This window comes from Pseudophryne corroboree, chromosome 11, assembly GCF_028390025.1.
Source record: "Pseudophryne corroboree isolate aPseCor3 chromosome 11, aPseCor3.hap2, whole genome shotgun sequence".
Lineage (NCBI taxonomy): Eukaryota > Metazoa > Chordata > Amphibia > Anura > Myobatrachidae > Pseudophryne > Pseudophryne corroboree.
In genome coordinates, this window is record NC_086454.1 from 225,172,639 (window position 1) to 225,187,928 (window position 15,290).

The following is a 15,290-nucleotide window of genomic DNA, read 5'->3' on the forward strand; positions in this document are numbered from 1 at the left end:
TAACATTTCCTTAATACACTCAAAGAGAGGAATTCAGTTGTACCGTGTGCCCCCTGCTGGCCATCTATAGTAATGGGCGTCTGTCAGAGCTATTCAATTGTTGCTCTGATCAAATGTCCATTAGCATTTAACGTGCCTACAAGCTAAACCCATCTGCAGATATCTATTGGGCGTGTAATGTCTGGGTTTGGGCGTCCAAACTATGGATTTTTCACACACGTGTTTTTTTGTTTTTTAACATCTTGGGGGCTGTGAAAAAAAAATGGGACTGCCGCTGCTAATGGGCGCCTGATCAGTGCAACAATTGAATTGCTCGATAGGAGGCCATTATTTTAGATGGCCAGCAGGGAGAGCTAGGCACAACTGAATTCCCTCCAAAGCACATTGTGCTTTTTATTCATCCCAGGCTGACTTAAATAATTTAACTTAATAGTTAATAGCAGTGGATCTCAAACTTTTTGAATCACTGCGCCCTAGAGTTTCAAATGAGTATATGCAAATGTTACAAATATATCTGACTGTAAAAAGCATAAGTCTCTCACAGGTCAAAAGTATTAAATCACATTGTTAGTAACAGTCAGTATCTGCTGTGATGACTTACAGCTGAAATGTAGCAACAATGACAGAGCAGTGCTGACAGTCTTTTAAGGCTGGGTAATAGCAGTATCTCCATCCCAGCATATATAAGGCAGTGGTAGGAAGGCAGCACTGCTGATACTGGTCAATTGCAGCTCCATCGGTCTCCCAATACTGGGCGAGAGTGCCAGCTGAGTGTCACTGTTAGCAGTGACAGTTGTGTCCGTGCGCATTCACTGACCAAAAGCCAAATGGAATTGCAGGCAAGGTCCACTGCAGCTGTAGTCCATCCACAATACAAATTAAGGCTGACCGTCCATCAGGAGGAACTGACAAGTTATTGACCTTCCTTTCATTGTTTTACAGAGTCTTCCCTTTCAGAAAATACAACATAGCATCACTTCTCAAGATCATCAGCCAACACCTGACAACTGTATAGTCAGTATGGTTGTAGGTCAGCTTAAGGTAAACTTTTTTAATTTACATTATACTCTAGAATTGTGACTGAACTTTGAAATGCATGTACTGCAAGTGAAACTAATTAATTTTTTATGCATGGCATAATAATATTGTGGTTTGTTTTCATCTCTCCAATGGTTCAGGTATATCTGATGTAATCTCATATGTTGTTTGGTTCTCATTTTACACAAGGGAATATCTACGGAGCATGCAAACATCAAAATACTTACACAAAGACATTGTATATTTAAATTAAAAATTCAGGTGGTTTTATTATAGGAACACATACAGATGTGTCCATACATATTTGCTCTGTGAGCTACAAATCTTGTTACACATCGCGTGAGTTCCATATGACTGTGCCGCCGAGCTTCTTTTTTCCCCCCACGTTTTTCTGAATATGCGTCTTAGATGCATAGTAATATAATAGGATGTGCAAGCAGCTTCTGCTGATTAAAATGATATGCAGCATGCCTATATTCTGTGTGTGACTGCGACTGTATTTGCATACAAAATGCAATGCTACAGTGTTTTCATGGATATAGGCATGCTGCATATCATTTTAATCTACAGAAGCTGCTTGTGTGTCCTATTACATTACTTTGCGTCTAAGACACATTTTCGCAAGTTTATTTCCTGTCCAGACAGAATTGATCGGCTGCCATAGCTGAATGCAAGACTGGTTCTGGCACTTGTAGCCAGAGAGCAGACTGGTTGGAGCCCTGGTTCTAGGCAGAATGAACGACTTTACCAGAAGCGCAATATTTTCTTAATGTGCCCTGTGCCCTATGCTCTTGGTCCTCCCCTCCATACTAGGAAGGGTAGAACTTTGGGAAAATAGGCAACTGTTTTAAAATGGCTAAACATTCATATCGTGATCCAGTCACATGGTTGACGATGACTTTGTCGACTTCAAAAAATATGTTGACTTTCTAAAGAAGCTTTTTCCACAAATATGTCTCTAGGCGCTAGTTATGTTTTTATTTATATACGACCTGTAATATTCCACCAAATCTTAATTACTATTCAGCTGCAGACAGTGAAATTATGCCTGTGTACGCATAAAAACCCACCTCCCGTTACTACGGGAGACAAACAAAGAAAAAAGAATTCACTTTGCGCTTATTTTGATAATTAAAGGCTTAAATGAGATGAGTACAACCACATGTCGCAACATATATTTGTTTTTAATATATATTTAGCACTAATTAGTGCCTATTCCCACAAATTTAATGCACTAATAAAAATAAATAAATAAATATAAACATCAACAACCTAATCTAATACATAAATGTTTTTTCCTAAATACTTGCAATGAATAAATCAGTTCTTTATTAAACAACCACTAATAGAGGTGGATCAATTACTAAAAAAGACAGTGCACTGTCAAGGAAAAACCCACATATTTTCTTGTAGATAAAAAGCGTATATAGCAGAGCCTTTCCTTTTTAAAAATCCAACACAGATTAATGAATGTCCTGATACAAATTGTTTCCAAACGGTTAAATACCGTTCATACACGTGTTGTATCATAAATGAGCCAGTTCTATTACCACGCCAATACGTGTAAACGCTCAATATCAACCATTTGTGAGGATGTTACCGGGCTCACCACAATCGAGTGTGCAAACGATGAAGCGGCTTCTCCCACTGTGAGTCAATCGTGTAGTACGAAGGAGTCGGCTAGGAGGCACCGGACGTCTCCGTCCTCCCCAGTCAAATTGCCGTCGCGCCTTCTGATGATTGCCAGTTGGTTTACTGCCGCTGTCTGGTGATAAACTGATGCCCGTATTCAGATCTATCCTCAACGGTTGGTTCCTCGTTACGATACCTCTGACGCGTTTCGCTCGTACTGGAGCTTTATCGAAGAGTGTCCATATTATTAACGGTGACTGTATTTAAACCCATTGAATATCCTCCATTGGTCCACCTAATTTGTCCACCTGTTATCACATTAATTGATCCACCTCTATTCAGAAAAAAGGATCCACCTCTAATTTAACCTTCTCCTTCCTTCTTATCTTGTTTATTACAAATCTCTATAGTATACTTATACCTATCTAATTTTTATCTTTCTTAATTCGCTCCCGTAATATAAATTATTCAATATCTAGGATACTAAAAATAAAAACATAAAAAGTATAATACCAAAACAGAAATAAAAACACAAATAAAATTCTACTCCTCCGGATCCGAACTTACGGACCTCGTGCTATATAAACCATTTCTCTAGTGTTCACGCCACTCCCAGACCTATGTCTTTTTTAGTAATTGATCCACCTCTATTAGTGCTTGTTTTTTTAAAGAAGTGATTTATTCATTGCAAGTATTTAGGAAAAAACATTTATGTATTAGATTAGGTTGTTGATGTTTATATTTATTTATTTTTATTAGTGCATTAAATTTGTGGGAATAGGCACTAATTAGTGCTAAATATATATTAAAAACAAATATATGTTGCGACATGTGGTTGTACTCTTCTCATTTAAGCCTTTAATTATCAAAATAAGCGCACAAGTGAATTCTTTGTTCTAAAGAAGCTGACTGTTAGAATTGAGTGCCGCTGGGAGGGTTAGGATCCAGGTTACTCTGCTGCTTGTAGGATCAGGAAAGTTGCCGCTGTGACATTCGGTCACGTTGACATGTCACCTGACATGCTGCAGGTCAACATTTCGACCATGTCTACTCTATGTCAACGTGCTTGTCTACAAAATAAATGTCGACCTAACATGCCACACCTGTCAGCTATCGTATTCCACCACCATGATCCAAAAAATATGACGACACTTAGGGGTATATTCAGTTAGGGTCGGATCCATTCCGACATGCATTTGTCGGAATGGATCCGACAGCCCCTATTCAATCCCATCTCAATTCGACTTTAAAAAATGTTGAATTGAGAAGAGACCTGTGAGCGGAGGAGAGGGGGGATACCAGCAGGGAGAGCCGCGGGCATAGGAACGAGAGCAGCGCTGCAGAAGGATGTCTCACAGCCACCAGACCTCACGGCAGTGTCCACCCGGCTCCAGCAAGCGTGACCTCACTTGCTGGAGCCGGGTGGACGCTGCCGTGAGCGGCGCGTCTGTGACACATCCTCCTGCAACGCTGTGCTGTAGCGCTGTTCTCCCCTGTCTCCCCGCGGCTCTCCCCCCTCTCCTCCTCTAAGGTCCCTCATCTCAGTCCGACATTTTTTTATGTCTGACTGAGATGGTCGGAAACCGGGCCAAATCCTGTCGAATTTGGCCCTGTTTCCCTCAAAAGTACGTGAATTGGCAGCTATACCACCAATTCACGTACTATTCGACAAGTCGAATTCCCCGACTTGTCGAATAAAAATAGTGGGGACTGAATAGGTCGAATCACGATTCGACCTTAAAAAGTCTAAAACTGCCGTCTTTTCGACAGACTGCAGCTTTCGACCCTAATTGAATATACCCCTTAGACTATTTAGAGTATGCGTCATTCCATGTGACTCGCGTTACATTTCATGTTCATTTTAAGACTTTTACATAGACCACACACACAAATGTAGCTGAAATTCAACATTTTAAACAAATGAAAAAAGTTCACTGTTAAATATTCTCGTTTATATGCGTGACTCATGTTACAACAGAATGAACATAGGAACTGAGGGTACACATATTTAAACCTGCTCTCCTAATTACTTTTACAGTTATTGTTATACTATTACAATTATAAGATCCTAAACTTATGATTGACACACAACCAAAGAACTGAATGTTAACCAAACTATACTTTAAAATCAGGGTTGGGGAAAAAAAAAACGTTTTTAAGAAGAAAAAAAATATATTTTCTCTATCGTCCTAGTGGATGCTGGGGTTCCTGAAAGGACCATGGGGAATAGCGGCTCCGCAGGAGACAGGGCACAAAAAGTAAAGCTTTAGGATCAGGTGGTGTGCACTGGCTCCTCCCCCTATGACCCTCCTCCAAGCCTCAGTTAGATTTTTGTGCCCGGCCGAGAAGGGTGCAATCTAGGTGGCTCTCCTAAAGAGCTGCTTAGAAAAGTTTAGCTTAGGTTTTTTATTTTACAGTGAGTCCTGCTGGCAACAGGATCACTGCAACGAGGGACTTAGGGGAGAAGAAGTGAACTCACCTGCGTGCAGGATGGATTGGCTTCTTTGGCTACTGGACATTAGCTCCAGAGGGACGATCACAGGTACAGCCTGGATGGTCACCGGAGCCTCGCCGCCGGCCCCCTTGCAGATGCTGAAAAAAGAAGAAGGTCCAGAATCGGCGGCATGAAGACTCCTCAGTCTTCTTAAGGTAGCGCACAGCACTGCAGCTGTGCGCCATTTCCTCTCAGCACACTTCACACGGCAGTCACTGAGGGTGCAGGGCGCTGGGAGGGGGGCGCCCTGGGAGGCAATGAAAACCTATTTTTGGCTAAAAATACCTCACATATAGCCTCCGGGGGCTATATGGAGATATTTAACCCCTGCCAGAATCCGTTAAGAGCTGGAGACGAGGCCGCCGAAAAAGGGGCGGGGCCTATCTCCTCAGCACACAGCGCCATTTTCCCTCACAGAAAGGCTGGAGGGAAGGCTCCCAGGCTCTCCCCTGCACTGCACTACAGAAACAGGGTTAGAACAGAGAGGGGGGGCACTAATTTGGCGTTAAAAATATATAAAAAAGATGCTATAAGGGAAAACACTTATATAAGGTTGTCCCTATATAATTATAGCGTTTTTGGTGTGTGCTGGCAAACTCTCCCTCTGTCTCTCCAAAGGGCTAGTAGGTCCTGTCCTCTATCAGAGCATTCCCTGTGTGTGTGCTGTGTGTCGGTACGTGTGTGTCGACATGTATGAGGACGATGTTGGTGAGGAGGCGGAGCAATTGCCTGTAATGGTGATGTCACTCTCTAGGGAGTCGACACCGGAATGGATGGCTTATTTAGGGAATTACGTGATAATGTCAACACGCGGCAAGGTCGGTTGACGACATGAGACGGCCGACAAACAATTAGTACCGGTCCAGACGTCTCAAAAACACCGTCAGGGGTTTTAAAACGCCCGTTTACTTTAGTCGGTCGACACAGACACAGACAGGGACACTGAATCCAGTGTCGACGGTGAATAAACAAACGTATTCCTTATTAGGGCCACACGTTAAGGGCAATGAAGGAGGTGTTACATATTTCTGATACTACAAGTACCACAAAAGAGGGTATTATGTGGGATGTGAAAAAACTACCGTAGTTTTTCCTGAATCAGATAAATTAAATGAAGTGTGTGATGATGCGTGGGTTCCCCCCGATAGAAAATATGGGCGGTATACCCTTTCCCGCCAGAAGTTAGGGCGCGTTGGGAAACACCCCTTAGGGTGGATAAGGCGCTCACACGCTTATCAGAACAAGTGGCGGTACCGTCTATAGATAGGGCCGTCCTCAAGGAGCCAGCTGACAGGAGGCTGGAAAATATCATAAAAAGTATATACACACATACTGGTGTTATACTGCGACCAGCGATCGCCTCAGCCTGGATGTGCAGAGCTGGGGTGGCTTGGTCGGATTCCCTGACTAAAAATATTGATACCCTTGACAGGGACAGTATTTTATTGACTATAGAGCATTTAAAGGATGCATTTCTATATATGCGAGATGCACAGAGGGATATTTGCACTCTGGCATCAAGAGTAAGTGCGATGTCCATATCTGCCAGAAGATGTTTATGGACACGACAGTGGTCAGGTGATGCAGATTCCAAACGGCACAAAGGTGTATTGCCGTATAAAGGAAGAGGAGTTATTTGGGGTCGGTCCATCGGACCTGGTGGCCACGGCAACTGCTGGAAAATCCACCGTTTTTACCCTAAGTCACATCTCTGCAGAAAAAGACACCGTCTTTTCAGCTTCAGTCCTTTCGTCCCTATAAGAGTCATATCTGCCCAGGGATAGAGGAAAGGGAAGAAGACTGCAGCAGGCAGCCCATTCCCAGGAACAGAAGCGTTCCACCGCTTCTGACAAGCTCTCAGCATGACGCTGAGACCGTACAGGACCCCTGGATCCTACAAGTAGTATCCCAGGGGTACAGATTGGAATGTCGAGACGTTTCCCCTGCGCAGGCTCCTGAAGTCTGCTTTACCAAGGTCTCCCTCCGACAAGGAGGCAGTATGGGAAACAATTCACGAGCTGTATTCCCAGCAGGTGATAATTAAATTACCCCTCCTACAACAAGAAAAGGTGTATTATTCCACACTATATTGTGGTACTGAAGCCAGAAGGCTAGGTGAGACCTATTCTAAATCTAAAAAAATTTGAACACTTACAAAGGTTCAAATCAAGATGGAGTCACTCAGAGCAGTGATAACGAACCGGGAAGAAAGGGACTATATGGTGTCCCGAGACATCAGGGATGCTTACCTCCATGTCCCAAATTTGCCCTTATCACTAAGGGTACCTCAGGTTCGTGGTACAGAACTGTCACTATCAGTTTCAGACGCTGCCGTTTGGATTGTCCACGGCACCCCGGGTCTTTACCAAGGTAATGGCCGAAATGATGGTTCTTCTTCGAAGAAAAGGCGTCTTAATTATCCCTTACTTGGACGATCTCCTGATAAGGGCAAAGTCCAGGGAACAGTTGGAGGTCGGAGTAGCACTATCTCGGATACTGTTACAACAGCAGGGGTGGATTCTAAATATTCCAAAATCGCAGCTGATCCCGACAACAAGTCTCCTGTGCTTAGGGATGATTCTGGACACAGTCCAGAAAAAGGTGTTTCTCCCGGAAGAGAAAGCCAGGGAGTTATCCGAGCTAGTCAGGAACCTCCTAAAATCAGTGCATCATTGCACAAGGGCCATGGTAAAAAAAATGGTGACTTACTTCGAAGCAATTCCAGTCGGCAGATTTCATGCAAGAACTTTTCAGTGGGATCTGCTGGACAAATGGTCCGGATCGCATCTTCAGATGCATCAGCGGATAACCCTATATCCAAGGACAAGGGTGTCTCTCCTGTGGTGGTTACAGAGTGCTCATCTTCTAGAGGGCCGCAGATTCGGCATTCAGTTTTGGATGTTGGTGACCACGGAGGCCAGCCCGAGAGGCTGGGGAGCAGTCACACAAGGAAAAAAATTTCCAGGGAGTGTGATCAAGTCTGGAGACTTTTCTCCACATAAATATAGCTAAGGGTAAATTTATAATGCTCTAAGCTTAGCAAGACCTCTGCTTCAAGGTCAGCCGGTATTGATCCAGTGGGATAAAACATCACGGCAGTCGCCCACGTAAATAGACAGGGCGGCACAAGAAGCAGGAGGGCAGTGGCAAAAACTGCAAGGACTTTTCGCTGGGCGGAAAATCATGTGATAGCACTGTCAGCAGTGTTTCATTCCGGGAATGGAAACTGGGAAGCAGACTTCCTCAGTAGGCACGACCTCCCCCCCGGCAGAGTGGGAACTTCATGGGGAAGTTTTCCACATGATTGTAAACCGTTGGGAATTACCAAAGGTGGACATGATGGCGTCCCGTCTGAACAAAAAACGGGACAGGTATTGCGCCAGGTTAAGAGACCCTCAGGCAATAGCTGTGGACGTTCTGGTAACACCGTGGGTGTACCAGTCGGTGTATGTGTTCCATCCTCTGCTTTTCATACCTAAGGTACTGAGAATTATAAGACGTAGAGGAGTAAGAACTATACTCATGGCTCCGGATTGGCCAAGAAGGACTTGGTACCCGGAACTTCAAGAGATGCTCACAGAGGACTTATGGCCTCTGCCGCTAAGAAGGGACTTGTTTCAGCAAGTACCATGTCTGTTCCAAGACTTACCGCAGCTGCGTTTGACGGCATGGCGGTGGAACGCCGGATCCTAAGGGAAAAGGCATTCAGGAAGAGGTCATTCCTACCCTGGTCAAAGCCAGAAAGGAGGTGACCGCACAACATTATCACCACATGTGGCGAAAATATGTTGCGTGGTGTGAGGCCAGGAAGGCCCCACGAAGAAATTTCAACTCGGTCGATTCCTGCATTTCCTGCAAACAGGAGTGTCTATGGGCCTCAAATTGGGGTCCATTAAGGTTCAAATTTCGGCCCTGTCGATTTTTCTTCCAGAAAGAATTGGCTTCAGTTCCTGAAGTCCAGAAGTTTGTCAAGGGAGTATTGCATATACAACCCCCTTTTGTGCCTCCAGTGGCACTGTGGGATCTCAACGTAGTTCTGGGATTCCTCAAAACACATTGGTTTAAAACCAGTCAAATCTGTGGATTTGAAGCATCTCACATGAAAAGTGAACATGCTCTTGGACCTGGCCTGGACCAGGCGAGTGTCAAATTGGTGGTTTTTTTCTCAAAAAAGCCCATATCTGTTTGTCCATTCGGACAGGGCAGAGCTGCGGACTCGTCCCCAGTTCTCTCCCTAAGGTGGTGTCAGTGTTTCACCTGAACCAGCTTATTGTGGTGTCTTGCGCCTACTAGGGACTTGGAGGACTCCAAGTTGCTAGATGTGGTCAGGGCCCTGAAAATATAGGTTCCAGGACGGCTGGAGTCAGGAAAACTGACTTGCTGTTATCCTGTATGCACCCAACAAACTGGGTGCTCTTGCTTCTAAGCAGACTTTTGCTAGTTGGATGTGTAATACAATTCAGCTTGCACATTCTGTGGCAGGCCTGCCACAGCCAAAATATGTAAATGCCCATTCCACAAGGAAGGTGGGCTCATCTTGGGCGGCTGCCTGAGGGGTCTCGGCTTTACAACTTTGCCGAGCGGCTATTTAGTCAGGGGCAAACACGTTTGTAAGATCCTACAAATTTGATAACCTGGCTAAGGAGGACCTGGAGTTCTCTCATTCGGTGCTGCAGAGTCATCCGCACTCTCCCGCCCGTTTGGGAGCTTTGGTATAATCCCCATGGTCCTTTCAGGAACCCCAGCATCCACTAGGACGATAGAGAAAATAAGAATTTACTTACCGATAATTCTATTTCTCGGAGTCCGTAGTGGATGCTGGGCGCCCATCCCAAGTGCGGATTATCTGCAATACTTGTACATAGTTACAAAAATTGGGTTATTATTGTTGTGAGCCATCTTTCAGAGGCTCCGCTGTTATCATACTGTTAACTGGGTTCAGATCACAGGTTGTACAGTGTGATTGGTGTGGCTGGTATGAGTCTTACCCGGGATTCATAAATCCTTCCTTATTGTGTACGCTCGTCCGGGCACAGTATCCTAACTGAGGCTTGGAGGAGGGTCATAGGGGGAGGAGCCAGTGCACACCACCTGATCCTAAAGCTTTACTTTTTGTGCCCTGTCTCCTGCGGAGCCGCTATTCCCCATGGTCCTTTCAGGAACCCCAGCATCCACTACGGACTCCGAGAAATAGAATTATCGGTAAGTAAATTCTTATTAATACTGTGAAACATTGCTATGTTGAGAAACCTTGATCAACCATGTTTTAATGCTTTGTAACATTAACAATCCAAAGTTATTAGGCTTTGATATGATTTATTTCACGTATTTCAATAAAAGCTATTTTTTTACTGCTCATCATCCCTATTACATCTGATTATGTCCCAACACCAGAGTCTTCCTTTCTTTTTGTTGTTTCTCTATACATCTGAATATATGTAGATAGATTAAACTATTAAAACATAAAAAGTACACTCTGATATAGTTGAAATCGAAAATAAGAATAACAGGTTAATGTGAAGCATTTTTCCTACTTATTCAGTGTTCGCAAATATGCGCTATAGCATGTATTTTACCTGATAATTACTGTGGGGACCCGAAAATATAAAAACTGCTGGGTCTTTCAAGACTTATTCTAACCAATCGGAAGCGCTGTCCTATGCTGTTGGTTTGTTTCATTCTCCAAAGGCATAGAAAGGTGTGATCTCCCATCCACCCCTCACTCTCTGCTCTGCACGGGACCCGGATCACCCAGCTTGTTATGTGTGGCTGGGCGCTGTTGCCTCTGGCCAGGGTATGAGACTGTGGCATTACTGGGGAAAGCTGTGGTGCACACCTTTAGTGATCTACTGGAGCCAGAGGAATGTGGGTGCGGAGGAACGGTTTGCAGGGGTCATGCCTGGAGAAAGATGCAAGAGGTAGGTGGCAGGAAAGCAGGCAGCTGGATGTGGTACAGTATAAGGCTGACGTGGGCAGGAACAGTACAGTCCGGCTGTAGAAGAGTAGTTGACATGCCCACCCCTTCATCCCCTCTTCAGTGCCGCCCTCATTTTCCTCTAATCTGATCCCTCCCGTACCTTCCCCTCCACCCTGTCACCCGCAATTGTAATTTGCTCCCCTTCCTTCCACTCAACCCTGCCTGTGCCCTCATTCTACCCTTTTGGAAAGCTATAGGACTGAAGAGCTGGGAAGTTACCTGGAGGGATGATCCTAATGTTAATGTGTAGTGTACTGTACTAATTTAGTGTAGCATATAAGGAGGGAGGAAATTTATTGTAATCGTGGTGCATTGTATAGGGCATAGGTTCTCAAACTCGGTCCTCAGGACCCCACACAGGGCATGTTTTGCAGGTCTCCTCACAGAATCGCAAGTGAAATAATTGACTCCACCTGTGGACCTTTTAATATGTGTCTGTTAGTAATTAAAACACCTGTGCACCTGCTGGGTTACCTGCAAAACATGCACTGTGTGGGGTCCTGAGGACCGAGTTTGAGAACCTGTGGTATAGGGTAATGTAGTGTAGTGCAGGATATAGGGGTATGTAGTGAAGAAATGTTATGTAGTGCAGCAAAGTAGTGTAGCGTATTGGGGAACTGTAGTGCAGTGACGTATGTAGAGAGGAATGTAGTGCAGCAATGTGAAGTGGGGAACATGTTGCTGTGAATGCAGCAGGTCATTTAGACAATGGGTGCATTTGCGGCACATGAGGCATGTGGAGTGAGCAAAGCCACAGGCACTCAGTACAGCCACGGTTTATTTTTCTTTAGCATGGGCATGGGGGGGGCATGTCAGTAGGGTACCCAAAACATATTTCTCTAACGTCCTAGTGGATGCTGGGGACTCCGTAAGGACCATGGGGATAGACGGGCTCCGCAGGAGACATGGGCACTTTAAGAAAGAATTTAGGTTCTGGTGTGCACTGGCTCCTCCCTCTATGCCCCTCCTCCAGACCTCAGTTTGATACTGTGCCCAGACGAGCTGGGTGCCTTTCAGTGAGCTCTCCTGAGTTTGCTGAGAGAAAGTATTTTGTTAGTTTTTTTATTTTCAGGGAGATCTGCTGGCAACAGACTCCCTGCATCGTGGGACAGAGGGGAGAGAAGCAGCCCTACTCTCTGAAGCTAGGTCCTGCTTCTTAGGCTACTGGATACCATTAGCTCCAGAGGGATCGGTACGCAGGATCTCACCCTCGCCGTCCGGTCCCAGAGCCGCGCCGCCGTCCCCCTCGCATAGACAGAAGCCGGGTGAGTATGAGAAGCAAAGAAGACTTCACAGGCGGCAGAAGACTTCATAATCTTCACTGAGGTAACGCACAGCTGTGCGCCATTGCTCCCACACACCTCACATACTCCGGTCACTGTAAGGGTGCAGGGCGCAGGGGGGGGCGCCCTGGGCAGCAATATAAACCTCTTATTTGGTAAAAGGAGCATATATACAGCTGGACACTGTATATATGCAGGATCCCCCGCCAATTTAACTTTTAGCGGGACAGAAGCCCGCCGTCGAGGGGGCGGGGCTTCTCCCTCAGCACTCACCAGCGCCATGTTTTTTTCTCCACAGCACCGCTGAGAGGACGCTCCCCGGTCTCTCCCCTGCTTATACCACGGTAGAAGAGAGGGTTTTAAAGAAGAGGGGGGGGGGCGCATAATTCGGCGCAGATAAGAACAGCGCTACTGGGTAAACCTTAAATTGCTGTGTTTTTTCCTGGGTCATATAGCGCTGGGGTGTGTGCTGGCATACTCTCTCTCTGTCTCTCCAAAGGGCCTTGTGGGGGAATTATCTTCAGATGAGCATTCCCTGAGTGTGTGGTGTCGATACGTGCGTGTCGACATGTCTGAGATAAAAGGCTCCCCTAAGGAGGAGATGCAGCAAATGTGTGTGAGTGGTGTCTCCGTCGACAACGCCGACACCTGTTTGGATATGTGAAATTAAGTGCTAAGGTAAATTTATTGCACAAAAGATTAGAGAACAGACAGGGAATCTACCCATGTCTGTCCCTATGTCGCAGAGACCTTCAGAGTCTCACAACGCTCACTATCCAAAATAATAGACACTGATATCGACACGGAGTCTGACTCCAGTGTCGACTACGATAATGCAAAGTTACAGCCAAAATGGCAGGAAAGTATTCAATATATGATTATTGTAATAAAAGATGTTTTGCATATCACTGATGACTCATCTGTCCCTGACACGAGGGTACACATGTTTAAGGGGAAGAAAGCTGAGGTAAATTTCCCTCCTCTCATGAAGAAAAAGAGCGGTAATCTCCAGACAAGAGACTGCAGATTCCCACAAAGAATTCTCAGGGAGTATCCTTTCCCTACTAGGGCCAGGATACGATGGGAATCTTCCCCTAGGGTGGACAAAGCTTGTCACGTTTACCCAAAAGGTAGCGCTGACTTAACAGCTATCCTCAGGGATCCTGCAGATAGCATGCAGTAAAAGTACTTTGAAGTCCATTTACACACATTCTGGTACACTACCCAGACCGGCGATTGTGTCGGCATGGGTTTATAGCGCTGTAGCAGCGTGGACAGATACCTTATCAGCAGAGATTGAGACCCTAGTATATGTGTGTGTATATGTGTATGTATATATGTGTGTGTATATGTGTGTGTATATATATATATATATATATATGTATATATATATATATATATATACACACACACACATGCCCAAAGAGACATTAGTCTACTGGGTTCTAGACTCAACGCTATGTCGATTTCTGCTAGACGTGTCCTGTGGAACATGCAATGGACAGGTGATGCCGACTAAAAGAGGCATATGGAAGGTTTACCTTACAAGGCTGAGGAATTGTGTGGAGAAGGGCTCTCGGACCTGGTCTCCACAGCTATAGCTGCTAATTCTGATCTTTTGCCTTATATTCCCGCACAGCCTAAGAAAGCACGACATTATCAAATGCAGTCCTTTCGATCACAAAGAAACAAGAAAGTCCGAGGTGCGTCCTTTCTTGCCAGAGGCAGGGGCAGAGGAAAGAAGCTGCACAACACAGCTAGTTCCCAGGAACAGAAGTCCTCCCCGGCCTCTACAAAATCCACTGCATGACGCTGGGGCTCCACAGGCGGAGCTAGGCCCGGTGGGGGCACGTCTTTGAAATTTCAGCCACAAGTGGGTTCACTCCCAGGTGGATCCCTGGGCAAATTGTGTCTCAGGGATACAAGCTGGAATTCGTGGAGATGCCCCCTCATCGTTACCTCAAATCAGCCCTACCAGCTTCCCCCCACGAGAGGGAAATAGTGTTAACTGCAATTCACAAATTGTATCTTCAACAGGTGGTGGTCAAGGTTCCCCTCCTTCAACAGGGAAGGGATTATTATTCGACCATGTTTGTAGTCCCGAAACCGGACGGTTCGGTCAGACCCATATTGAATTTAAAATCCCTGAACATATACCTGAAACGGTTCAAGTTCAAGATGGAATCGCTGAGAGCGGTCATCGCAAGCCTGGAAGGGGGGGATTTTATGGTGTCTCTGGACATAAGGGATGCATACCTTCATGTCCCCATTTATCCACCTCATCAGGCGTACCTCAGATTTGTGGTACAGGATTGTCATTACCAATTTCAGACGTTGCCGTTTGGTCTCTCCACGGCACCGAGAATATTTACCAAGGTAATGGCGGAAATGATGGTACTCCTGCGGAAGCAAGGGGTCACAATTATCCCGTACTTGGACGATCTCCTCATAAAAGCGAGATCAAGAGAGCAGTTGCTGAACAGCGTATCTCTTTCACTGAAAGTGTTACAGCAACACGGCTAGATTCTGAATATTCCAAAGTCGCAGTTGGTTCCTACGACTCGTCTGCTTTTCCTGGGCATGATTCTGGACACAGACAAGAAAAGGGTTTATCTCCCAATAGAGAACGTTCAGGAACTCATGACCCTGGTCAGGAACTTATTAAAACCAAAACAGGTGTCAGTGCATCACTGCACTCGAGTCCTGGGAAAGATGGTGGTATCATACGAGGCCATTCCCTTCGGCAGGTTCCATGCGAGGACCTTTCAATGGGACTTACTGGACAAGTGGTCCGGATCACATCTTCAGATGCATCGGTTAATCACCCTATCCCCCAGGGCCAGGGTGTCACTCCTGTGGTGGCTGC

The 15,290-nt window shown here is 45.5% G+C and overlaps 1 protein-coding gene across 2 annotated transcripts in view; it reads left to right on the forward strand.

Annotated features, from left to right (window-relative positions):
• The window catches only part of NUTF2 (nuclear transport factor 2), a 175,576-nt gene that overhangs the window by 117,332 nt on the left and 42,954 nt on the right, over positions 1–15,290 (forward strand). For both annotated transcript variants that reach the window (XM_063945282.1, XM_063945281.1), the window contains exon 4: positions 943–1,041. In XM_063945282.1, coding sequence (XP_063801352.1) covers positions 943–1,041 — 99 coding nt within the window. The remainder of the gene's footprint in view (positions 1–942; positions 1,042–15,290) is intronic.